We start from the raw sequence: 26,850 nt of genomic DNA on the forward strand, positions 1-26,850 counted from the left end.
AGCCCATGGACCCAGACAACAACAATGTGGTGAAGGTTGGGGATTGGGGGAAGGGGTCCAGGGCTGCATGGAGGGGGACAAATGGGGGACATCTATAATAGTGTCAACAATAAAAAAATCAGACATGAGAATCCAACCATCTTCTATTAAGCCAGACAGAGATTTGTAAAACAAATAACAATTCTAGTTTTCCCATCAAATTTTTTGTTTAAAAATATAATTATTTTTCATAAAAATACATTATTTATGTTGACATATATGACTTTATTACTATTAGTTTTAATAAACAAAAAATAAACATTTAGTATTTTCTCAGTTTTAATTTCCAATATTGTATCAATAGATATAATCCACATAAATAATTATTGAGTTCTCCAATATTTTTAAGAGTACAAAAGAGCCCTGAAATTTTAATTTGAGAACCTCTGAGGTAGAGAAACTAATATTAAAGAAAGTTCTTACTTCCTCTCCGAAGAGTTGTAGGTGTGATAGCTGAGCATGCTGTCTAGTTTCTTGTGCCAATTCAGGTATCACTGGCGTTGTTGGAAGGTCGGAAACATACACTTGATTGTCACTCATAAGAGGGATTCCTTGCAATACTCTACAGTGTGATAAAAACAATAAATTTCTTGTTTACCTTATTGACAAACCAGAGGCATTTTCTCTCATTTTATATCTATATTGAGGTAAATACATTAACATTTGATTACTGTATTAAATAGAGATTGTTCAGAAGTCAGATAATCCAAATGGGAAATAATTTAAAAATAATTTATGTTTGATTCTAAACACATTTAAGTCATAACCTTTATGATGGTTTTGTTTTATTACATTAGAATAATAAGTTCACCCTATGTAAACCTGATTACAAAAGAGATTAAAAGTTCTGTACCCTCTTGATTGTTAACCTGCTCCCCACTCCAAACTCACAGAATATGCTTTCATTTCTTGGACCAAGGTAAAGCAGCAGCCTTAGCAGAATTCCCTTCTGACATTAAAATGTCCTATTCCTGATTCATCTCTTGCTAGCACAAACAGAAAACTATTATAGCATCAGGTCTTTCCTTCTACACTAAAAACTGCATAAACATAAGGATATATATGAGGTACAAACTTATCAACAAAAGCCTTAATTAAGCCAAAGAGATAAGCTAAATAAAAAATTGAAGGCCTAATATGTCACTAATGACTGACTTCCAGACCACCTGAAAATGCATTAATTTTTGTGTTGCAGCATTTACTGTAAAGGAAATATAAGGTAAGTATAAAGTGAATTTACACAAACTATAACTATATCAATTTCACCTGGAAGTATTTAGAGCCGATGTTGCCTCTAACTTTTTTATATATTACTAGAGGCCCAGTGCACAAAATTCGTGCACAGGGCGGGGGGGGGGGTGGGACGGGTCCCCTCAGCCCAGCCTGGACCCTCTCCAATCCGGGACCCCTTGGGGGATGTCCGACTGCTGGTTTCACCTGGGGTCAGGCCGAAACCGGCAGTCGGACATCCCTCTCACAATCCGGGACCGCTGGCTCCTAACTGCTCATCTGCCTGCCTGCGTGATTGCCCCTAACTTCTCCCCCGCTGGCCTGGTCACTCCCAACTGCTCCCCTCTGCCAGCCTCGCCGCCCCTAACTGACCCTCCCGCCAGACTGGTTGCCCCTTAGTGCCCCCCTGCCAACCTGGTTGCCCGCAAACGCCCCCCCTGCTGGCCTGGTCACTCCCAACTGCCCCCCCTGCTGGCCTGGTTGCCCCCAACTGCCCCCCTGCCGGCCTGGCCACCCCTCACTGCCCCCCCTGCCAGCCTGGTCACCCCGCACTGTCCCCCTCTGCTGGCCTGGTCAACCCTCACTGCCCCCCCTGCCGGCCTGGTCACCCAATGCAGCCTGCTGGTCAGTCATTTGGTCGGCCCTCGCTAACCCCCCTGCTGGCCTGGTCACACCTCACTGCCCCCCTCTGCTGGCCTGGTCGCCCCTCACTGCTCCCCCTGCCGGCCCAGTTGCCTCACGCAACCTGCTGGTCATTCGTTTGGTTGTCCCTTGCTAACCCCCCTGCCGTCCTGGCCACCCCATGAAGCTTGCTGGTCAGTCATTGGGTCATCCCTCACTAACCCCCCTGCTGGCCTGGCCGCCCCACGCAGCCTGCTGGTCAGTCATTGGGTCGTCCTTCGCTAAACCCCTGCCGGCCTGGTTGCCCCACTCAGCCTGCTGGTCAGTCGTTTGCTCATCCCTCGCTAAACCCCCTGCTGGCCTTGTTGCCCCACGCAGCCCACTGTTCGGTTGTTACTGTGAGGGCATCGTGACCAATTTTCATATTACCTTTTATTAGTATAGATTATATGAACAATCACATATAAGCCATCAAATGTGAAGACTACGTGTACACAAACCCACCTGACTTTAGCTTACTGAATCCCTCAAATTCCATCATTCCAGCTGTTAGAAAACAAGCCCACCCAAAACTAGGCTGGAGAAGATGGGGCTTTGCCAAAACAGAGTCATGGACAAAAGCTTCCTATTTCATGTAGTCAAATATTTGCATTCAGAGAAAACATAAAGTTCAACTCCCGGTATGGTGACTATGATAGACTGCCAGTCAACAACCAATCCATCCTAACTCTCAGGTGCTTCTCTAAACTGCTGAGGATGGACAGGTAAAACTCTCTCCTGCAGCCAATGTCCTAGATATAATTTAAGATCCACTAACCAGATGCACTCACATACAATTGGGAAGGCAGAAGGTTCTGGTCTTTTGTTGGCAAGGAGTCATGGTCACATTGAGTTCTGTAGCAGTATTCAGTTACTTCTTTTACGTGTGTGTGTGTGTGTGTGTGTGTGTGTGTGTGTGTGTGTGAGTGTGTGTGTGTGTGTGTGTGTGTGTTATTTCCAGTGAGCATATCAACAGGCATAGTGTGCCTGGTGTGTTGCCAGTGCTGGTTCCACATTTCCCTCCCTTCTGACTAGGCCAGAGGAGCAGCTCCCAGCAGCCAGCGAAGCATGTTGTGTGAGTTATCTGTGGAAGCCCTCCCTGCATAAAACCCATTTTCCAATCTTCCCATTGATGTTATAAGCATTGAATTCCCATTATTAAATCCCCTGTTGCTTAAAATAGCTAAAATATTTACTTTTTTCTGCAACTCAGTCTTGACTAATGTATAAAAAAACAAACAAACAAACAAACAAAACACACACACAAAGAACAGGGTAAGGTCTAGGCCAGTGATGGCGAACCTATGACACGTGTGTCAGCACTGACACGCATAGCCATTTCTGATGATACGCGGCCGCATGCCAAGGATGAAACATTTGCTGCTCCTGAGGATGAAACATTTGCGACTAGAGTCATGGAGTTAGTTTTTTCCTCAAAGTGACACACTACCCGAGTTATGCTCAGTTTTTTGGCGAAGTTTGACACACCAAGCTCAAAAGGTTGCCCATCACTGGTCTAGGGGCTAGAAGAATGATCCCGGAAAGTACATACATCAAGATCAGTAAAGTATTTCTAAGGTCAGGGAACAGATGAGAGACTTAAGAAGCTACCTGAGGCACTGCTGTATTTTTATCTGTTCCTAAACCAAATAACAAGGTAGTGAGGGTCTTTCACAACTTACTGTCTTTTCACATTCCAAATGTGCACTGAAGAAATAGAAATTCTGGTTGATTGGAAGGAAAGTGAAGGAAGTCATTAGACATTTTAGAATACCCACCCCTGGTAGACATGAATGCGGAACCTTAGTGGGAAGGCTGCCCAAGGTTAGCAACTGTTCTTGTATGACAAAGATGAATCACTTACTCTGAAATTCTTCTCCACATTTTCCCTGTTTCCTTCTTTATTTCCAGAGGGAAGAACCAATCCTTTCTAGAGTTCTTCCCATTGGAATACACCACCATTTCAGTTGTTCAGACTGAGTCTCTTCTACTCCAGGCTCTCCCTCACTCCCAAAAGTAATCACTAACACTGATCCTTCTCCTTCCAGAGAGTCTCTCAGGTCCATTGCCTTTTCTCTCATCTGATCCCAATGATACCATGTTTGCTGGTCCCTTACCTTCAAACTCTCCCTCCCCCACCCTATGCTTCATATCCTGCCAGAGTTATCTTCAAATGCTTTAATGACTCCACCTGAGCTCCTGTGCCTGGCATTTTGAATCTTCCAGTTTGGGCACTATCCACCTTGCCAGTCCTACTTCCCTCCCCTAACACCTGGCCTAACCTACATTCACTCTGCAAAAGGTGCTCTAGGTGCTGAGATTATTACAAGGGCAAAAGGGAAGACAGCAAACCAAATTACCATACAGTGTGCCTATGAAAATGGTGAAAACAATGCTTTCAGATCTCAACTCCTACAAACTGCACCTATTTATGAGCCCTGAATGGAAACTGAACCCACCTTTCAATGTATAGAACGGTGCACCAACCAGCTGAGCCACAATGGCCAGGGCTCCATGAGACCTTTATAATGCCCCTCTGCCCAGTCAAAATTCATCTTTGCTTCCCTAGTTTTCCTGTTGCATTTGATTCTTCTCTTTCATTATAGAGTATAAAGTACAATTTATTCTATATATCTTTTCAGAGTAGATCATAGGTTGGTTTGGAGGGCCACATTAATTCTTATTCACTTTCTGTTTCCCATGAATGCAAAGGTATTAGGTACTGAGTAAGTACTGTTGAATTTTGGCTGAGGGAGAAAAGTCCCCCAGGAAAAGCCAGTCTTAGACCCTGTCCTGGGGAACTAAGAACAATGTGTCAGCATGATGTGCTGCAGTGCTTCTCAAAGTGAGTTCTCTACTTAACATTATTGGCATCGCATGGGAACCTGCTGGAAATGCAAAATCTTGAGCCCCATCACAGCTAATGAATCATAATCTCTGGAGGTGGGGCCCAGCCATTGGTGTTTTAACCAGCCCTGCAGATGCTTCTGATGTAGGCTGAAGGTCGAAAACCACTGAGGTACTGCAGTCTAGCCTAAAACAGCCTGATCATTAGAATATGCTGGGATAGCTTCTCAGATTTCTCCTCTAGAGATTCTAACTCAGTGGGTTTGAGATAGAGTCTGAGAATTGATGCACTTAGAATTGATTCTACGTGGTCCTTATCCTCAGGAGAAGCCTAAAAAAATCACTGATATAATGGGGAGCGCTAGCTTTTGGAATGAGGCTAAAACACAAGATTTTAACCCCAGTTTGGCCAGTTAGTGTGCTATGTGGGGTAGGTCACTTTTCTGTCCTAAGTCTGTTTCCTCATCTATATACGGCAACAGTAATCAGGCTTTTTAGGCTCTAGCACTAGTTCAGAAATAATATATGTGCAAGTTTGTACATAGTATATGCTCAATAAGTGGCTGATATGATAATCATTGTTGTTATGATTAAGGCGACTGAATGACAGAATAACACCCACCTCACTAGTGAGTTAAATCTCCTTCCCTTTCAACATCGGTCTCCCACAGGGCCAGAGATATAAAATGTATTTCTTATTGTAGATTGCTGTCAAAAAGATTTATAAAACATTTGTACTAAGCTGTGAGCACATGTTAAAAATCTCTGCACACACATTCTGTGAGTTACATAAAAGTGACCATGAGCTCCATCCTGGGAAGCATGGAAAAAGGCTCTCGCCTCCTTGGTGTGACTTGACCCAAGTTCCCCCAACACATCTTCATTCTCCCTTCCTTAGTGAATTAATTTTGCTCCTTGGGGTACAAAACCTCGGGGAGGCTTCACAGGATGGAGCTCACAGTCATTTTTATGTAACTCAAAGATGTACACAGGGGTGTTTTAAGAGTGCTCATGTACAAAAGTTTCACCAAGTAATACATCCAATAGATTATTCTATTCTTAAGGGCTGGTAGCAAGCCACTACATTGATTTCATAACCCACTTATTGGGTCACAATCTAAAATTCAGAAAACAGTAACTTACAAAAACTGTTGTTTGAAAAGTTAACTCCTAGATCTAGAAAAGATTTTGGGAGTTCACCTTCTTGAAGATGCTAAACTACAACTAACTTTCTTTAGTATAGTCTTTAAAATCTGCATCAGCTTTAAGGAATACTTTGAATACTTTTTAAAAATTCAGGGAATATAGTCCTGATAAAATAATAAATCTAAAGAAGAATAAGTGTATAACTAATATTTTTACAAAATATGAATAGGGAGGGGGTATTTTTAATCATTATAACTTCATTGCTACATGCAAACAGTGACATCTGGTGGAATGACATTGCTGTGCTTTAAAAAAATCCCAGCTTTCACATCTTGGTAGCTTTAAAATCAGATCAATGTCCAAATAATTCCTTTTTATTTTCTATTTCCATATAAAAACAAAAATCCAATAATCTAATATATTATCAAACATTGACAGTGCATACTGAAATGACTTCTTGCCATCCCAATCTGCATTTTATAAATGTGCGTAAGGTTTACTTAGGTAGGGGCTATATTTTTGAAAATGGATATAATAGAAATGTTATTGTAGTTGATATTAATTACAGTTCTAAATCTGCCACTAATTGTGTTTTGGGATGCAAAATTCTGCCTCAGTTTCCTCATGCCTAATATGAGTAGTTTAGGTAGGGGAAGGCTAAGATCTCTTATGGCTCTGATATAGGTGCTTCTGTGACTCATCACTAGCTAGAGCAAACAAGGATTGAGTCTTATGTGTTGTGGTATAATATCTTGGTTCTTGCCTGGATTATGTAGCAAGGAACAAGGCCAAGTAAGGGGTATGGTGGGGGCAGGATAGGATTGCACCTGACCATTGAGGAATGGCAGGACAAGGCAGGAAATGGTGCTGGTGAGGGGAAGTCAGGTCCAGGTACCCACACTGGAAGGAAATGTAGAGCAGAAGACAGAATACTCCAACCGCAGTACAACAGACCACAGGTGGTGCACTACAGCTGGCATCAGAAAGGTCTAGCATGGGACAATGTCCAAGTGAGGGGCAACCAGTGACAGGAATACAAAACCTGGCAGTATTTATGCAGGCTTTCAGTATTTAAGTACTCGACAACAGGGAAGGCGCCCACAGTTATCAATGCCCCAGTCCTGGCCTAGAACTCAGAAACAGGATTTCCATTTCTAAGAGAGACCAAGCAATATAAGATAGAACACCCACCTTATTATAAGCAGAAACTCTGCTTCCAAAGTCAGTCACAATGAATCAAATCCAAAACACCAAGGGTGGGTAAAATAGGCTTTTCTCATATTACTCAACTAAAGCTCTCAGATTCTGCCTAGCTATACCAGGTTTGGTTCTGAGAACAAGTATTCAGAATGAAGCATAGAAAGAAAAAAAGAGACATGAGGGTCTTCACAAGTTCACAAAACAGTGGGATATAATGGAAACCACATTTAGAACCAGCGAAACCTGAAGCCTAGTTCTTACCAGCTCTCTATATGTGTACTAGACACTTAACCTCACCTCTGAACCACATATTCTTCATTTGGGAAATAGAATGATTTATCTACTACATAGAGTTGTTATTAAAACGAAATTACATGATAAATGTACCTCAATGCATTTTCCAATAGATACTTTTTTTTCCCCTATTCGTAGGTTCTACCCTATTTGTAGGGTTCAGATAAAATCTTTCAACTGGAAGCATACTTTATATATTCAATTTGTAAATTATTAAAAAGTAGAGCTGAAACCAGATTGGCTCAGTGGATAGAGCGTCGGTCTGCGGACTGAAAGGTCCCAGGTTCGATTCCGATCAAGGGCATGTACCTTGGTTGCAGGCACATCCCCAGTGGGAGGTGTGCAGGAGGCAGCTGATCGATGTTTCTCTCTCATCGATGTTTCTAACTATCCCTCTCCCTTCCTCTCTGTAAAAAATCAATAAAATATATTTTTTTAAAAAGAAGTAGAGATAATGAGTCAAAACAATTACTTAAGTGCCAGTCTTTCCATTTAAAAATAAAATCCTCAAAGGAATATAAAGTGTCAAAACAACATCTTTAATGTCATTTTAATAAGAAGTATGTATGTGTAATATATGTGTATGCACAGAAAAAACCCTAAAATAATCTTTATCATATAGAAAACCAATAGTAAAAGGTCAACTTCTTTTAACAACCACAGAGAAAAATTGCAGAGGCAAAATTTTCAGATACTGTCCTATCCCACTCCAAATGCCTTCCAGGATTCTAAATGACCAAATTAGTAATATAAATCTGCATCTTCTGGTTCTCCTACTTACAGTCTATATAGTATATATAGTCCATGGACACAGACAATAGTGTGGTGAAGGGTGGGGGGATCAGTGGAGAATAAGGGTGTGGGATGAAGGGGGTCAATGGGTGAAAAAAGGGGACATCTGTAATACTTTCAACAATAAAGATAAATTTTAAAAGAAGAATTTTATCCCCAAAAAAATAAAAAATAAAAATATTATTCTAATGCCTCCCAGATGAACAGTTAAGAAACACCAGTTAAACCTACCCATTATTAACTTTGACCTAACTTCATTCAAAGGTGAATACACAAAAATCAAATATGAGTTCTAGGAACAGAGTTTGCAAAGTATAAGAAAGAAATATATCATTCAAAAATTTATATGAAAAAAATTTTTTGAAAAATATTTATTATAGAAATTTAAGAGAAAGGGTTTGTTTGGTTAAGAAAAATTTTAAATGCTTTCATGAAACAGGTAACAAAGTTCAGATAAGAAAAAAAAACTTAGTTTTCTTAAGAGGTTGAAAAATTCAGACAAAAATTTTTAAAATGCCACAGCAGTATTAAAATGGTTGCTGGAAAAAAAAATTTTAAACTTACAACTCAGAAAATAAAACCATTGATGAAGAACAAAGGTTTGAGAGATTAATGTAAGCAGAGATGAAAACTGTAGAGAATAGATAATGAAGATCCAATATGTGGCTAATTGATATTCTTGAATAAATGCACTAAATAAATAGGATGGAAAAACTACTCAAAATAAAACAGAAAGAGTCCTCAACTGAAGAGTTATATTTGCATATCAAAAGCGCTTTCCATGTACCAAGAAATATTAATTAAAAAGCAATACACTCCAAACATATGCTAGTGAAGTTATTTAAGGCAAAATTTTAAATTCTATAAGCATCTAGGAGTGGAGGAAAAACAAATTGCAAGAAAATAAAAACAGACTGGCTTTAGATTTCTATTTTAAAATATTACATATCAAATAATGATACAAACAACAACAAAAAACCCACATAGACAAATGTTGACAAACATGATAGATTATAGGAAATAGCAAAGAAGCAAAATAGGGGAAGGGAATACAAAATAAGATAGCAAAAATAATACCAAATATATCTGATATGACAACAAATTAATATGGAGTGATCCAATCTATTATTTTTAAAAATTTCTGCTTGCTTCCATTTCATTTAGATCTTTTTCTGGAGATTTCTTCTGTTCTTTTATTTGTGACATGTTTCTTTGTCTCTGCATTTTGGCTGCTTCCCTGTGTTTGTTTCCATGTATTAGGTAGAGCTGCTATGTCTCTTGGAATTGGTAGAGTGGCCTCATGTAGTAGATGTCTTGTGGGGCACAGTGGCTTAGGCTACCTCATCACCTGAGCTGTACACTCTAGGTGTGCCACTGTGTGGGCTGTGTGCACAGTCATGTAGTTGAGCCTTGGTTGCTGTTTGTGTCACTAGAAGGAACTGACCCCCGGACCAATTGGTTGTGAGGATCAGCTGCAACTACAGTGGAAAAGCTGCTGTGTAGGACACATTCCTATGGAGTACAACTTGCTTCAGTGGGGCTTTGGTGCTCCCCCAGTCCACCCCTTGGGTATGTCGCTTGTGGTAGAGTTGTAATCTGGCATGGTCTGAAGCTGTCCACTGGGTGCACTGGCTCTGGGACCTCCCAGGAATTTAAAGACAAAGAGAGAATCTTAAAAGCAGCAAGAGAAAAGCAGTTAATTACCTACATGGGAGCACCCATACGACTTTCAGTTGATTTCTCAACAGAAATTTTGGAGGCCAGTAGGGAATGGCAAGACATTCAAAGTGATGAACAGCAAGGAACTACAACCAAGATTACTCTACTCAGCAAAGCTATCATTTAGAATTGAAGGTCCGATTAAAGAGTTTCATGAACAAGAGAAAGCTAAAGTTTATCACAATCAAACTAGTATACAAGAAGTATTAAAGGGTCTTCTTTAAGAAGAAGAAAACAAAAGATCAAAAATGTGAACCAAAAATGGCAATACATACGTATCTAACAACAGTTGAATTTAAAATCAAAATAAACAAATAAGGAATCTAATGAACAAAATAAACTAATGAATACAACAGCACCAGAGTCATGGAAACATGGAATTGACTGATGAATTTTAGAGGGAACGGGGGAAGGGGCCAGGAAGAAATTAACTAAAGAATATGCATATATGCATTGCCCACAGACACAGACAATAGAGTTTTGAAGGCTTGGTAGAGGAGGGCAATGAGGGGTAAAGAGGGAGCACATCTGTAAAGCTCATAACAATAAAGATATCCTTTTAAAAATCTGATTGGCTTTAAAAATATTCAAGTCTATGCAATCTATAAGAGACACAAATAAGAAAGATTAAAAATGAAAGGAAGGGTGAACATATACCATATAAATAAAGCAAAAAAAAAATACAAAGCTCATTTCATTTTTTATGAATTTAGTGTACAATCTACAATGAAAACAGGACCAAAATTAACAGTTCCTTGAATTTTCTTCCACATGAAATTGTTTTGTATAACCAAAAATGAATTTATATAATATTACGTTCCACCTCCCTTTAGCGCATAGATCTTTCTTTCATTCTTCATCATGACTGCAATCCACCCTATCATTAAATGCACCATAAACAGTTATCTGTGGATTCCAAAATGGCAGCTGGAGTAAATGGAAGCTATACTGACACACTACAAGGACCAAAAGGAATTACAACTAAAATACAGAAAAAACATACTGGATAATCAACTGAAGATTACCTGGAGAGAACCCTAATAACCAAGGATGGGAAGTGGAGACCATACAGAGACTGATAGGAAGTGTGGAGGCATGAAAGGCCTGGCCTGGCTCCCAAAGACAGCAGTTGAAGTTCCAGAGGGATATCTCAGCTATGTGTGTGTGTGTGTGTGGCGGGGGGGGGGGGGGGGGGGAAGAGGGGTGGTTCCCAATGAGACTCTGGGATCTAAACCCCAAGTGTGGCCCCCAGCCCAGATCACTAGAACTGAGAAATGTGCCCACATAACATCTGGCTGTAAAAATCAGCAGAGTTGCTATCTACCAGCTAGAGATCAACTAGAGATGGATGAAAATGCTAGCACCCTCTTATAGGGCCAACACACAAAACTTCCTGTGCAGCCACTCATGTTGGAGTCCAGCAGAGGGAGGGCAGAGTGGACTACAGCTGTGTGAACCAGAGTAGGGGGCTCTGAGTTTAGAGCTCAGAAGGCAGGCACACCAGTTTATTGTGCTGAGTCATTCCTTCATACTGCAGAGGACATCTTTCCTTGCAGACCTTTATCTTCCAGGCACTTTTTGCCTGGGAGGAAAGCAACTGCCCCACCCTATTGAAAAGCCCCTTGCCCACCCTGTGGAGTTTCTAAGGCCCATGAAGAGATGAGAATAACAGCCTGCAGGCAGAAGCAATTGCCCCACCCTATTGGAAAACCTCTCTCCCCACCCTGTGGTCAATAGCCTGAGGCTAATCAAGACTGAATAACAATCAGATTGAAAGCAGAGACAGAACTCTGGAGATTTTGAGTCATTGCCTGATTCAATCCTGGGCCAGGGGCTAGGAAAAGCAGACCTTGGTGTACACCTCAGTCCTTTCCTAAGGTATCCAGCCTCAGCAGAGGGAGCCACAAGCTGTGGATTGCGGATAGCGCCAAACAGGGTACTCAGGGCCAATCAGTAACAGCATCTGAAAGTCCTGCATTACAGACTTGGAGTCATAGCAGATATACTTAATACATAGACACAAACCCAAAAAGGCAGCCAAAATTGGAAGACAAAGAAACATGCCCCAAATGAAAGAATGGGAGAATTCTCCAGAGAAGAGAAAAATGAAATGAAAATAAGAAATTTATCAGATATAGAGTTCAGAATAATTATGGCAAAGATGCTCAACAGCATGAGAAAAGATATATAACTATGAAAAAAGAACAGTTGGAAATAAAGAATGACATAGCACTAATAAAGAACACAGAGGGAGGAATAGACAGCAGATTAGGGGAAGCTGAGGATCAGATCAGTGAATTAGAAGACAAGGTAGGAAAAAAATCACTCAATCAGAGGTTCAAAAAGCAAAAACAATTAAAAAAATAAAACAAAACAGGAAAAGAGCTTAAGGGACCTGTGAGACAACATGAAATGTAACAATATTCGCATTGTAGGAGTACTAGAAAGGGGACGAAAGTGAACAAGGAATAGAGAACTTGTTTGAAGAAATAATAGCAGAAAACTTCCCTAACATGGTCAAGAAAAAAAAAATCACACAAGTTCAGGAGGCACAGAGAGTCCCAAATAAGAAGAACCCAACAGGCCCATGCCCAGACACATCATAATTAAAATGTCAAAAATTAAAGACAAAAAGAGATTTTAGAGGTCACAAAATAAAAGCAATTTGTTGCCTACAAAGCAGCTCCCATAAGGCTGTCAGTTAATTTCTCATCAGAAACTCCACAGTCCAGAAGGAAATGCTCTTTCTACAAATGACACTAAGACTATAATATATTAAAAAATTGATAATTTTTGGTATATAAAAATTAAAATTTCTATATAGCATAAAACAACAAAAAATACTGAAAATCGAACAGCAGAGCAAAGTAAAAAGAAGACTATAATATATGACAAATAATTAAAGTCTTTAATATAAAAACATCACTTACCCACAAGAAAAAGATGAATGACAACTCAACAAAATAAATTGGTAATTCTCAAAAGGAAAAATGTAGCCAAGAGACACCTAAAAGTGTGATCACCTTTACTGGAAATTAATAAAAATAATAATAAAGATATTTTTCCTCATTGGATTAGAAAAAAGTATATAGAAGATAAACAATTAGTAGTTTGACAGGGTGAGAGGAAATGAACAATGTCATAATTGTTGATAGGTGTAAGTTGATAGAGTATGTATCAAAATTTTGAAAACAAAAGTTTAATAAATAACTCCACACCTAGGTATTTTCTTACATTGCTGCTTGGTTAAGTTAGTGAATAATATGAAATAATTTAAATGTTCACATATAACATTGAGTAAAAATGATCTTTCTATATAATAGCATACATGGTTTAGGCATATGCACATACAAGAGATGTTCAGAAAGCTGTGCACCAAGTGTTAACATTAATCTAGTTGTTTAAATGCCATTAGTAATTTCCCTTATTTTAAAAATCAAAATCTAAAATTCCATGCTAAGGATTCTAATTAAATATATATAAAGTTCCTTTATATTACAGACATTTTAAAAGCAAAAATATGAGCAATATAGGACATTTTTAGAGTTCTCGTCAAAATTGTTTTTTAGCAAAATAAACCTGTTTGAACAATACATTGCTACTTTAAGTAAATTTAAGTATGTACCCGTGCTATTCTATTAAAATATTCCTTGGTGTTTGTCACAAATAACAATAACTACATACAGAATTAGGAAAGTATTAAAACTATACAACACAAGTATTATTAAGCTTTGTAGTTAACAGTTTATTGCACAGAAAACCCAAAAAGTTAATGGAAATTAACACAAGTAAAAGGGCATTCATTTCCTGTTTACAATTACCTTACTTGAGAACACTTATTAGTCAGAAAAAAAGTATACATTTCTCTGAATTTGCAGGCTTATCAGACAGATATATTTTGAAAAGGTTAAGCTATGTTTAGCAAGGTAATCCTCAAGAGATGGAGGACAGAGAATTAAATATTCAGTACTTAAATGAACTTCTTATTTGGTACCTAGGAACAAATTGCCAGAATTAAATTATCATCATCAAATACAATATTTATTGACTTTCTTGAAAAAAGAGTGTGAGATTTACTTGAAAAAAATTAGAATTAGAAAGAAACCAGTATTTTTAACACTTTGCATGACTAATAGAAGCTGTAATATGATATTTTGCTTGTAGATTGCTAATGAAATGACTCAAAATAGTAGTATCATGACTACTAGATTATGTTTATGTCTTTATTTTCTACACTCAGTTTTAAGCCTTTAAGAGACATTCTGGAGGAACCAAGATGGCAACATAGGTAAACCTGGTACTCGTATCTTTCTACAACCACATCAAAATTACAACTAAAATACAGAACCACCATCATTCAGAACCACCTGAAAGCTGGCTGAATGGAAGTTCTACAACTAGAGAAGTAAAGAAGAAAGCACATTGAGACTGGTAGAAGGGGTGGAGGCACAGATTGGGCTGGTCTGACACCTATGTGTGGTGTGTTTTTAATTGGGAGGAATATCTGGCTGAGGAGGCTTCCTGCAGTCACACACTGGGCCCCAGTGCCGGGAAGAGAAGTCCCTGTAACTTTGGGCTGTAAAAACCAGTGGGGATTATGGCTGAGTGACAGGGAGGCTGCTGGAGTCCCAGGCAGTTCCTCCTAAAGAGCTGGTTCATGGGCTTACTCAGACTCACTCCCTCTGAGATTCAGCAGTGGGGGGGCAGCTTGAAAGGATGCAGGGACATTTGGGGAGGAACTAAATTGTCTGGCATCAAGGAAAGAACTCAAGGGCAGCCTTCTCCCAGACAAAACTGCTGGGACCTCCCCCTGACAGAGCTGACCTGACTGGCAGGCACTATACAAGTCTCCATCAACCTGACCCACATTGTTGCCACGCCCTGGTGATTCCCTGAGATCCTGCCCCACCAAATTTGAAACCCCTCCCAAGCTGTTTGCAATGTTGTTTCCATATAAATGGCCTGTTTTGGCTCAGGCTGCAGACTTTCCTAAAATCTCTCAAACATGCAGCAACTGGAGTCAGTGTGTATCCTACCTCTTGACAAGTGGCCCAAGGCCCAGCACTAGCAGCAGCTTGCCAAGGTTCACAGCATGGCCTTTTCTGGGCACCTATTAGCCCAACACAAGTAGCAGCCATCTGTAGATCACTCTGTAGCACTTGCTAGGTGGCCCCAAGAAGGGCATAGGGGATCGGGCCTAAACATCTCTTGTATGTGCATATGCAGTCGGACATCCTTCTCACAATCTGGGACCACTGGCTCCTAACTGCTCACCTGCCTGCCTGCCTGATTGCCCCTGACTGCTTCTTCCTGCCAGCCTGGTCACTCCCTATCCACCCCCCTGCCGGTCTGATCACCCCAACTGCCCTCCCCTGCTGGCCTGACCGCCCCCAACTGCCCTCCCCTGCCACAATCTGCTTCTTCCGCCAGGACCCACCTCCTCCGCACGAGGCAGCGGAGACACCGGGACCAGCCTCCTCCGCAAGCGCGTGGAGCTACAGGACCCTCTGGGCCCCACCTCCACTGTGTGCGCAGCTATCTTGTGATGGCCATCTTGTGACGGCCATCTTGTGATGACATGAGGGCATGACACCACCTAGGCTATTATTAGTATAGATAATATATTGTTATTGTTGATAGTATTACAGCTATCTCCCAATTCCCCTCCACCCTCATTCCCCCTTTCTCCCAGCCCCTGCCTCTGCCCCCAGGTCTTCACTACCCTATTGCCTGTGTCCATGGACTATGCATATAAGTTCATGGTTTATATAAGTTCTTTGGTTTATCTCTTCTTATCCCCCCAACCCCACATCGAGGTATGCCAGCTTGTAATTAAAAATGATCTTTTAAAACATTATTCTCTAGACCTAAAATAGCTAAAATATAATACTAAAAACATTTCTATTTAAACTTGTTAATATTTAATATTTTTTTAATATTCTGAAAACACATAGGCGAATGGTTTTTCAGGATTCCTAGCATATCTTTTGAAAGGCAAGAGACTTCAGAGCATGCATTCTCATCGGGCAGGTGATATTGCTCCTAAGGGGCAAAAATTGGTGCCTTGTGAGGGGGCTGATATAAGCTTACTCTTTTTATGTATAGAACACAGCTATACTGGACCATACACAGATGTACAGTGTATTTGGGGTATTAAAATTTAATAGGCCAATTAGGGGAAAGAACGTCTAGAAAGGCTCCTTAAGGGAGTGATGGATTTAAATAGGAGAGATGTAAAACACAAAGCACAGTAGTAAAAGTATAATTACTGCTAAGTAAATGTTGGCTGCTTCTCTTTTCTCCTCTCTTTTGTACTCTTCATAAAAGAATACTCAGAATCAAGAGAAAATATGACACAAGGAGAAATGGAAGAAACTCCAGAGGCAATGGCGTTTGTACATGATCCCTGGACCCAAGTATGCCCAATGCCAGTGAAATCTAAGACCAAGTCCCATATCTGTGATTTTCTTAGTCGTATAAGCCTGGCAAAGTTACTTGATTTTTTATGAGCTTCAATTTTAACATCTGCACCCCAAAGTTGTTATGAAGAATAAATGACATTCTTTGGGAACCATAAACCACTCAAGTTACCTTATGATAGGGCACAGTTCATGCTAGTGGCAGGAACTGAAGATACCTAGTTTGTGTAGGTACAGGGGAAAAAAAATGGAAAAAGACAGAACTAGGACAAATATTCCAAAATTTTATATGGACCCTGAGTAGCAACAGCAATCTTAAGAAGAATGAAGTTAAAGGAATCATGCTGCCTGATACCAAACTATACTACAAGGTAGTAGAAATCAAAACAGCATCGTCCTGGCATAAAAACAGACATATAGATCAATGGAACAGACTAGAAAGCCCAGAAATAAACCCAGGCCTTTACAGTTAATATTTGATGAAGCAGGAAAAAACATACAATGGGATAAAGATAGTCTACTCCAGTGGTCGGCAAACTCATCAACATAGCCAAATATCAACAGTACAACGATTGAAATTTCTTTTGAGAGCCAAATTTTTTAAACTTAAACTTCTTCTAACGCCACTTCTTCAAAATAGACTCGCCCAGGCCGTGGTATTTTGTGGAAGAGCCACACTCAAGGGGCCAAAGAGGCACATGTGGCTCGTGAGCCACGGTTTGCCGACCACTGGTCTACTCAATAAATGGTGTTGGAACAATTATACAGATATGTGCAAAAAAATGACATTAGACTACCTTCTTACACTAAACACAAGAATAAACTCAAATGGATTAAAGACTTAAATGCTAGACTCAAACCACAAAATTCGTAGAAGAAAACACAGGTAGTAAATCTTGGACATTTCTCATAGGAGTATTTTTTTTGATATATCTCCTCAGGCAAGGGAAACAAAACAAAACAAAAACAGGACTACATCAAGTGACAAAGCTTTTGCACAGCAAAGGAAACCATCAATAAAATGAAAAGACAATCCATTAAATGAGAGAACATATTCACCAATAATGCATCTGGTAAGGAGTTAATATCCAAGATTTAAAAGAACTTATAAAACTCAACACCCCAAAAAAACAGTCTAATTTTAAAATGGGCAAAGGAAGAATAGACACTTCTTCAAAGAGGACATACAGATGGCCAATAGACATATGAAAAGATGCTCAATGTCATTAATAATCAGAGAGATGCAAATTAAAACCACAATCAGATATCACTTCACATCTGTCAGAATGGCTATCATCATTAATCAATAAACAATTAAGTGCTGGCCAGGATGTAGAAAAACAGGAAACCCTTGTGTACTGTTGGGAATGCAGAGGGATGCATCCACTGAGGAAGAGAGTGGCGTTTCTTCAAAAACATTAAAAATAGAACTGTCTTATGACCCAGCGATTCCACTTCTGGGAATTTATCCGAAGAAACCCGAAACACTCATTTGAAAGAATGTATGTACCCCTATTTTGTTACAGCACTATTTATAGTAGCCAAGATTTGGTAGCAGCCCAAGTGTCCATGAGAAGATGAGTGGGTAAAAAAGCTGTGGTTCATTTACACAATGGAATACTACTCAGCCATAAAAAAGGAGGATCTCTTACCCTTTGAGACAGCATGGAGGGACCTGGAGAGCATTATGCTAAGTTAAATAAGCCAGTCAGAGAAAGACAAATACCATATGATTTTACCCTCATGTGGAATCTAATGAACAAAATGAACTACTGAGCAAAATAGAGACAGACTCATAGAGAGCAGGCTGACAGCTGTCAGAGACAGTTGCTGGGAGGGTGGGGTGGAGGAATTGAGAAAAAAAGAAAAAGAATTAATGGATAGGGACAACAGAGGTTGTGGGGGAAAGGAAGAGGAGGGTATAGAGGGATAAATGGTGATGCAAGGAGTCTTGACTTGAGGAGGTGAACACACAATACAGCATACAGAGGATGTGTTGTGGAATTGTGCACCTGAAACCTGTATAACTTCGTTAACCAGTGTCATTGCAATAAACTCAATAGAAAGGGAATGGAAGGGAAGGAACAAAAACTGTTCCTCTCTAGTGTCCAAGAACAAAATCAAGTCTTCAAATCTAAACCTCAAAAAGCAGAATTTCTGTGCCAATTTGAATCGTTTAAAACAAAATTACCAGTGGAACTCTTACCGATTTCTTTGCTCTTTAGCTATAGAGTGGTCATCGAAGAAGGAATTTCCAAATACTCCAAGTATAGTATTGTGGCCTTTCTTGCTGGCTGTATGATACACTCGAGAAGCCAGATGCAAGTCAATGGGCAGCACCCGGTCGGGGACAATGGTGCACAGATCATGAAGGGTAGGAGTGGCATGGTCTTGTGGAATTCTGCAACAAAGAAAAGAAAGTGGGCTTCCTTTTTCACTGTGTGGTCTATTGGTATAAAATACATTTACACTGACAGATCAGTGCAGGGTCTGAAAAGGATGCCTAAATGTAGGAGATGAGATTTAAAATGATAACAGTGATTTATAACAAATTTAACATCACAGTCTCAGGCCATTGACCAGATCTTCAAAGTCATATATCCAACTGTCTGCTAAAATATCAACATGTATATCTTACAGTTACCATAGAATCAACAGGTTTAAAAGCAAACTTATTTTCATCCCACCCCAACCCTCTTCTCTCTTGAATGCTCTAACTCAGTTTGTGACACCATATCCAGCCATCATGCGTTACCCCTTTGCAACTCTGCTCAAACGCTAATGTCCCTGAAGAGGTAGAAAATATAGAACATTACCCATTAACTAGCATCAGTGGAACCCCCGGTCTAAGTTAATGTGATACCTCCCTTCCCACTATGCTAAAACTTGCCTTTTCTGCCTTTCCAAAATAGGGAAGAGGGCATGAAGAATGCTTTCTTAATCCCCACTGTCACTTGCCATCCAATGGACAAATGCTTTTTGAGCACCTACTATGTGCCAGACTCCATGCTAAGTGATTTACATTCTCTCAGCAATGAGCTTGTATGGGTGGTATTATTATCCTTACATTGCAGCAGGCTTATTTTGGATAAATCACAAAATTAGTGAGTGGCTACTAGGATCTAAACATAATGCTGCTGACTATAAGCCATAATATTTTCCTACTGCTGCCTCTTCATGACCCCTGAGGTGGAAGTGGCCCTTATCCAGTGCTACTCCATCCCCACCGCCTTACTGAAGTCATACTCTTACATTAACCAAATGGCCACCTTGTCATCAAATCAAATAAACTTTAGATATTTAGATCGTGTTCTCTATGAAGCTACAGCTGATATATTGATGACCTTTCTTGCAATTGTTCTTCCTCCATGAGCTTGTTAAAGCCTGCTCTGTCTCAGCTCTATGTCTGCCTTTCAGATTCATCACAATTTGACTTGGTCACTGGCTTTTCTTTCTCCATCTTCTAAACTGGGTATGGCTTCCAAGGTTAAATTTTTCTTTCTACATTGAAAAAAATCCGTTTCAGTATCTCAGCTCATTCCTCTGCACTAAGTAAGCTCCCAAATCTCATTTCCAGTATCACTATCTCACTCAGATTCCTCACCTTCAATATATAAAACACTGCCTACCTAGCCAATGAAAAACTGAGCTTCCCTCTGCACAGGGTTGCTCAGCTGTGCTACTTTTCCCTCCTCACTTCCAACACAGTCAAGGTCCTCATCACTTCAATCTGCATTAGCAACAGGCTAATGCCAGTCAGGTTGATCACTGCACCCTCTGTCCTTTCTCCTCTCCAATATCGCCTGCAAAATCCTATCACATTGATCTTTAAATACTCCTTTGCCTAGCACTCCTTTACTTGCTGGAGTACTTCCTTTCTCTGAGTTTCAAGGCTCCTAGGATCTGGCCCCACTTCTAACCTAGTGGTGAAAAGTGCAGAGTATAGTGAAGTCAAACTGCCCCTGTTCAAATCCTGTTTTAAACTATCACATGGTCATAAGCAAGTCAATTAATTTCTTTTTATATCAGTAAATTGGGAGTAACAACATTAGCACATCCTGCATAAATTACTTTAAGAAAGAAAGGAAGGAATGCATTTAAAACAGTGTCTCTCACATGGCAGATGTTTGCTATTATTATTAGTTTCCAGGACAATTCACAGGACCAGCAAGACCTGTCCATTCCTTCAGTTATGAATAGAATGCTGCCTGTCCTTTTGTCCATATCTAAACATCCATCAAACAATACCTCCAAGACAAACTTCTCTGCAAACTTTAATTATTTTCCTTTTTCACAAATATCTCTTTTCATACACTGTCCTATTCTTTTGCCACCCATTCTGACCATTTATCTAATAGGTTAATGCAGGTCTGCCCACCAATTGCTCTACACGTCTGGATAGTAGCATACCGTAATATAAAGAATATAGTGTTTGGAACTGGCAGGCCTGCATCAGAATCTCAGCTGTAACATTTGCAAGCTGTATCATTGACCTCTAAATATCTTGCAAAATGAAAATAAAAATCCCTTTTACCCTAGCTAGTTTGGCTCAGTGGATACAGCGTCGGTCTGAGGACTAAAGGATCCTGGGTTCAATTCTGATCAAGGGCACATACCTGGGTTACAGGCTCGATCCCCAGTGCGTGCAGGAGGCAGCCAATCAATGATTCTCTCTCATTATTGATGTTTCTATCTATCTCTCTCCTTTCCCTTCAAAAAAAAATATATTTTTTTTAAAAACCCTAACTTTTGCCTCTGTAACAATTGATGACAGTGCTTGTTTTATTTGTATTGCTATAGTTACTTATACTGCACAGCACCCAACCCATTGCTAGGCATTACTGCATCACTAATAAAGAATGGTTTGTGTCACTTCTAAAACAGCACAGGCACCAAAAAGCACAGAACATGAAATGTGTACATGTTCGAGTGGAGGAGGATAAAAAGAGGTAAATCTAAAATATTTGAAAATGCCTCAGACAAAGAGACCTAACTGGAAGAGTGAAATGGGTGTCCAGGAAGTAGGGATCCTAAGAAAGAACTGAAAGAAAAAAAAAAAAGGGACAAAAAGGTGAGCTCTGATGTCAAGCTCATCTACATTATCATTCTGTCTGGGACAGGTCCCAGCAAGTGGAATGTACTGGAGATTACATTACTTTTTTTTTTTCTCCTTAAAAAAGCAACACCACCTATCTGAATTCCTATGTTCCCATCATACTCTAATTACATAGGTCTGTAATTGAATATCCCTTGGTTATTGAGCTAAATAATGCTATATTTTCAAAATAAGGCTCAATTCCCAAGAAGATAATTTAATTTGAGTCAGGTAAAAAAAAAAAAAATGTTTAAGAAAATAGAAGCAATCGCTTCTCGGCCTTTTGGCTAAGATCAAGTGAAAATAGAAGCAAGGAATAAAAGATTTTCAGAAGTATATTTTCCAAAATTATTTTATTATATAATTTTTAATATCAGATTTTTATTCCTCTGTATCTCATTCTTATTTTTCTAATGGAGATTTCTAATTTCCATTGTAATGAATTAACTCAGCACTACACATATCAAAAAGATCTACAAATATTTTTGGCATGCTCAAGAAAGACTGTGTGTTTTTATAGCATACTCTCCTTAAACAGGACGATTTGTCATTCTTTGAAACACTAAGACATAAAAAAAGAAAAGGCTCTGACTCTGTGTGTGGCCATGCTACTTTGCCTAATGCACTAAATGCAAGGTTTTTTAGGGGGGAATCAAGAAGTTTCTGCTTCATTGATAATCTGACAGTAACTATTTATTGAAGGTAAAATACCTGTTGTCCTCTGTCACTATTTGTTTTAATACATAATCTTGCTAACTAAATGAGCTTAAAGCAATGCAGATAAGCAATGGCATGTACAGGGTCACTTAAATGCCAATTTGACTCTTTCATAAACTTTGGAATTCTTTTCCCATGAGTCCATTTCCAGATACTAAATAGTGAGTAATATCCATTTACAGAGTTTAGGCTGGCCATAAAACGGTTGTCTTCCATGCCCAGCACACCTTTCAGTGCCCTAAGCAACAACAAAAGCTAATAATTAAAGCTTCTTTAAGCCCCCATAAACAGTTAAATGAAGAAGAGTCTAGAATAAACCAACCCATAAAAATCCAGTGGTGAAATAAGGAGAAAATCTTTTCAACAAGGTGAATGGCAAAAGATAAAACCATAAATCTAAGTTGCACACTATTATTCAAAACTGTAGCTACATCCTGGTATAAAAAGAAGTTCCATTTAAAATGTGGTGGCGGTGGGGAGGGGGAGGGAAATAAATTTAAAAAAAAAAGTCATCTAAATAACCAGTTCTATTGGCCAATGGTAACTCAGAGTTGGGTTGTCTTTTATTTTATAAAAATAAAATTAACCAACATAATAAGCAATTAATCTAAATTAGACATTACAGTGATTGAAAGAAATAAAATCTAACATGTTAACATTTAATTTTCTTTAGTCTCACAAACAGCTATTTTTATTCTAGCTTTGTTATGTCATTAAACCAAGTGCCTTGATCAAAAATGGAAAGAGAAGCGTGGAGTACAGCATACACATCCTAACCTGTGAGAAGGTTTAACCTAAATCTCATATATAAACTTCTAAAGCATTCAATTTCCTTTAAAAATCCACTTTCAGGTATCAATGCTACTAAATAAACCTCTTCAGAAAGTAAAATTTATAAACTGAAGTTACTTTGTTTTTAATAGTTTTTGATCCTGCATGGATTTTGCACACTTTCTTTGTCGTGGAATTTCTGGTTGAGTTTTTTTAGTTCGTTTAACTTCTTTTCCTCTGATTTGCAATAATTCTGATGATATCACCTTTGAAAAATATAAAAGTGTGCTGTTAAGAAAAGTTGTCACATGAAATTAGATCTTTCTCTCATATTTAATGGTCCATCTCATAAACTCCTAATTTGTATGTATATTTTATTTAAAAAATATAAATTCTAAAGGTGAGTTGATATATTCCTCTAAATCTCTTCCTAAAATTTTACATTCATAACCTCCCAGAAATAAAAATATTAGTACCATATTTATTTGTAATACATTTTTGCCTTAAAACTAGTAAAGAAGAAATATAAGATTTTTCCCTCCATAGGTCTACTCTTCTTGATTGGTATTTTTAATGGGACTTCCCCTTAGTCTCTCTCTTTTTTTTTCTTACCCTTAGCCTTTTAAAGTTTGGCATGACTGGTGGTTGCAAGTACATGCCAAAATGAACTTTAATGCTTTCTTATACCTATTTTAAGCAATGTTTATTAATTTTTACTTCTTTACAGTTGTACTCTCTTCTACTGCTTGGAGAAAATCAAATGCATGTCTGTCTCTTAAATAATTGCCTTTTAATAATAATAGGTAGTAGGAGCACTGTTTTCCCAGATTTCCTAGAAAACTTGCAGAATTCATGGTAATAGTTGATCTAAAAATATTTTTCCCCATGGGTTACTCTGTCTTTTTTTGCGACTGGATTTGAGAAAGAAAGCAGGCTGGCTTTCCTTGGAGAAAGCAGAGATATGATTGAATAGGTAGAAGGAGGCCAGAAAAGAGGGGTTATAAACTAGGTAGCCGGTTTGGGTTCAGTGCAGCAGTAAGGAAAGAGCTATTGCAATTTCTTGAGTAAGAAAGTGATGACAAATAAGGAAAGCTCAGAGTACAGATCATTCCATCTCGCCACCCAGTTAATGTTTAAATTTCCTCTAGTTTCTCCACCAAATGGTTATTCATTCTGGCTTGAACATGATCAGGAGCAGAGGATTTGGAAGTCTTTGAAACTCTTCTGTTTATAGAATTTATGTTTATTTATCATAGAGCCTAACTAGTCTCAATTCAAACCTCCCAATCTAGCTCTCTTCCATTTGACAGTCAAATATTTGAATACAGTTGACTACCCTAGACCTGCACCTCCCCTCCCACCCCACCCCAGTAAACACCCCCCAGGCCCTTCAGCTCTACCTTACATGACAGAGTTTTGAAGTACTGTGCTTTAACATCTTGAATGTTTTCTTCCAGTCTACAATTTGTCAGTATTTCTCCTGGGATTGAATACCGATATCTGAACACAGTATTTAAGGTGTGATGTGATCAGATCAACAACAAAAAAGATTATCCTCTTTTATGGTATTTGTCAACCAATGCAAACTATGATTGCATTTCCTTTCTTATCACTAAATTATAGTCTAAAACCCTGAAGTCTTTTTCACATTTACTCTAAATCACATCATCTTGTATCTATGCATTTAGTTTGTGGCCCCAAGGACAGAACCATTATGCACATTTATCCCGATTAAATTTCACCTGAGATCTGACTAACCAAATCGTACCAGTCACATTTTGAATGTTACCTATAAATCCAATCAGTAAATCTTCCATTTTCTCATCAAAATTATTAGGATATACAATGGATTGGACACAGCCAGATAGCAGTCCACAGGGACTTTCATATCGAATTCTGCATCCTTTGCCTAACTAATTACAAATCCATCTAGCAGTTCTCCTGACTGCAGTCTTGTTTACAGTCTGTCATTGGGAGACGTTCATAAGTACATGGCTGAAGTCCAAAGGATAATAACACCTAATGTGTATTGAGTTATCTTGTATACCAGTCTCTTCACCATGATACTCTTGTCTTGAACTTCAAGTCCAACACTTAATGGTATTCAGTCTAGTAATTCTAGGAAAAGAAATAAGGTTGATCTTCCATGGTGTGTCCCACAGAGAAACTCTGCTGGTTCCAAGTGATTGTTGCTTCCTCTTAAAAGGGGTCAAACACAATCCTTTTGTTTTGGTTTTTTTCTTAGATATGCAACTGTATTTGTCATTGACTTGACATCACATTTCCAATCTCTTGTAAGCCTACAAGCTCTGGCTGTGTTTACCTGCCTGTTCCCAATAGGTTTTTTCTTTTTTTTTTTTCTTTTAGAGAGAAAAGAAGGGAGAGAAAGGAACACCGATGCGAGAGAGAAACGTCAATTGGTCACCTCTGGTACACACCCCAGCCGGGGATCAAACCTACAACCTAAGTATGTGCCCTAATTGGGAATCGAACCTACAATCTTTTGGTGTATGGGACGATGCTCAAGCAACTCAGCCACCCAGCTGGGCTTGATCCCAATCTTTTAATGATTCATTAAATCATTCCATAATTTTGTCTAAGATAAATCATACATCACAGAAACCATAACCATTACCCTTAGAAAAATAAAACTCAGATTTGCCATTGTCAGTCTCCAGGCATCTAGCACCTCCCTCGCCCACTGTAGCAACTGCTGACAGAGGCCCAGCAGGCTTAACCCTATCTACCTAAGCTAACAGGCTCAGGCATCTAAGCTAACTCTTGAAATCTTTTACCAATCTTGGGCTTCAAGTTTCTTTTATCAATTCTTTTTCTCTTCTTTCTAAACTAAAGATCATTCTCCTTGTCAGATTTAAGAGAACCAAAGTGCAAGTTTATCAGCTTCCTTTTCTCTGTCATATTTCTATTTATTTAAAACCTCACCCTTTTTCCAAAAATAAATTAAGGCAGCTCTGTCATATGTTGTCATCACATTATTCATTGAAATATTTCTCTCTTTGCTCCAAAACTAACATGAAAAAAATACTCTTTTATTTTTAGCATTATTCACAGGCCTCAACCCATTCTGGATCTTAGCCTTCTTGATATAATTGTTATAGACACATGCCACTTTTATGTCTATCTATGGATATGTATTTCTTCTTTCATCTTGTGTACATTTTTAAAACTGAATGCAATAAATCATTCATAATTGTTTTGTGAGAATTTGGGAGGCCTTGGGGCATCCCACATCTCTTTTTTTAAAAAAATAAAACACTTTTTATTGATTTTTAAAAAGAGATAGGGGGGAAAAAGAGAAAAACATTGGCCCACTGTTCCTCCCATATATGCATTCATTGGTTGCTTCTTGTATGTGCTCTAACCAGGGATTTAATCCGCAAACTTGGAGTATTGGCACAATGCTCTAATCAACTCACCTATCCAGCCAGGACCACATCCCACATCACTGAAATGTCCTTCTATTTATAATCTCAATATATATATATTGAGATTATATATATAATATTTAAATATTTTTATTATATTATATATATTACATATATATAATATTTAAATATTTTTTGTTATAGACTTTTGACTTTTTTCCTCAACAATCCTCTGATGAGCTCTTGTGTCAGTCATTTCTTCACAAAATTTCCATTATCTAATTTCTCCTTTTGTTAGTCATGACTTAGACCAGAATCTTAATAATCTCTATTATACTACTGAGCTTATAAGAGTAGAAATGGCCAAAAGAGTACAGATTGACCAAATTTTCTACTTTTAACTGAAAGAGAACTTATGGTATATATGTGAGCAATAAAAATTCTGCACTGCTACTTTAACACATCTCTGTGCTAGTTCTATTAGTTATGAGCTATGTAAATATATATATATTTTAGCCATGACCAGTTTGGCTCA

At 38.7% G+C, this 26,850-nt stretch overlaps 1 protein-coding gene across 4 annotated transcripts in view; it reads right to left on the reverse strand.

The window, feature by feature from the left end:
- TTC6 (tetratricopeptide repeat domain 6) overlaps nt 1-23,252 on the reverse strand; it is a 111,087-nt gene extending 87,835 nt beyond the window's left edge. For all 4 annotated transcript variants that reach the window (XM_079767451.1, XM_079767452.1, XM_079767450.1 and 1 more), the window contains exons 1-3: nt 23,068-23,252; nt 18,553-18,747; nt 463-601 (exon numbers count right to left, since the gene is read on the reverse strand). In XM_079767451.1, coding sequence (XP_079623577.1) covers nt 463-601; nt 18,553-18,747; nt 23,068-23,096 — 363 coding nt within the window. In that variant the 5' untranslated portion in view covers nt 23,097-23,252. The remainder of the gene's footprint in view (nt 1-462; nt 602-18,552; nt 18,748-23,067) is intronic.
- Nucleotides 23,253-26,850: the final 3,598 nt, after the last annotated feature.

The sequence above is a fragment of the Cnephaeus nilssonii genome (assembly GCF_951640355.1).
Source record: "Cnephaeus nilssonii genome assembly, chromosome: 4".
NCBI lineage: Eukaryota > Metazoa > Chordata > Mammalia > Chiroptera > Vespertilionidae > Cnephaeus > Cnephaeus nilssonii.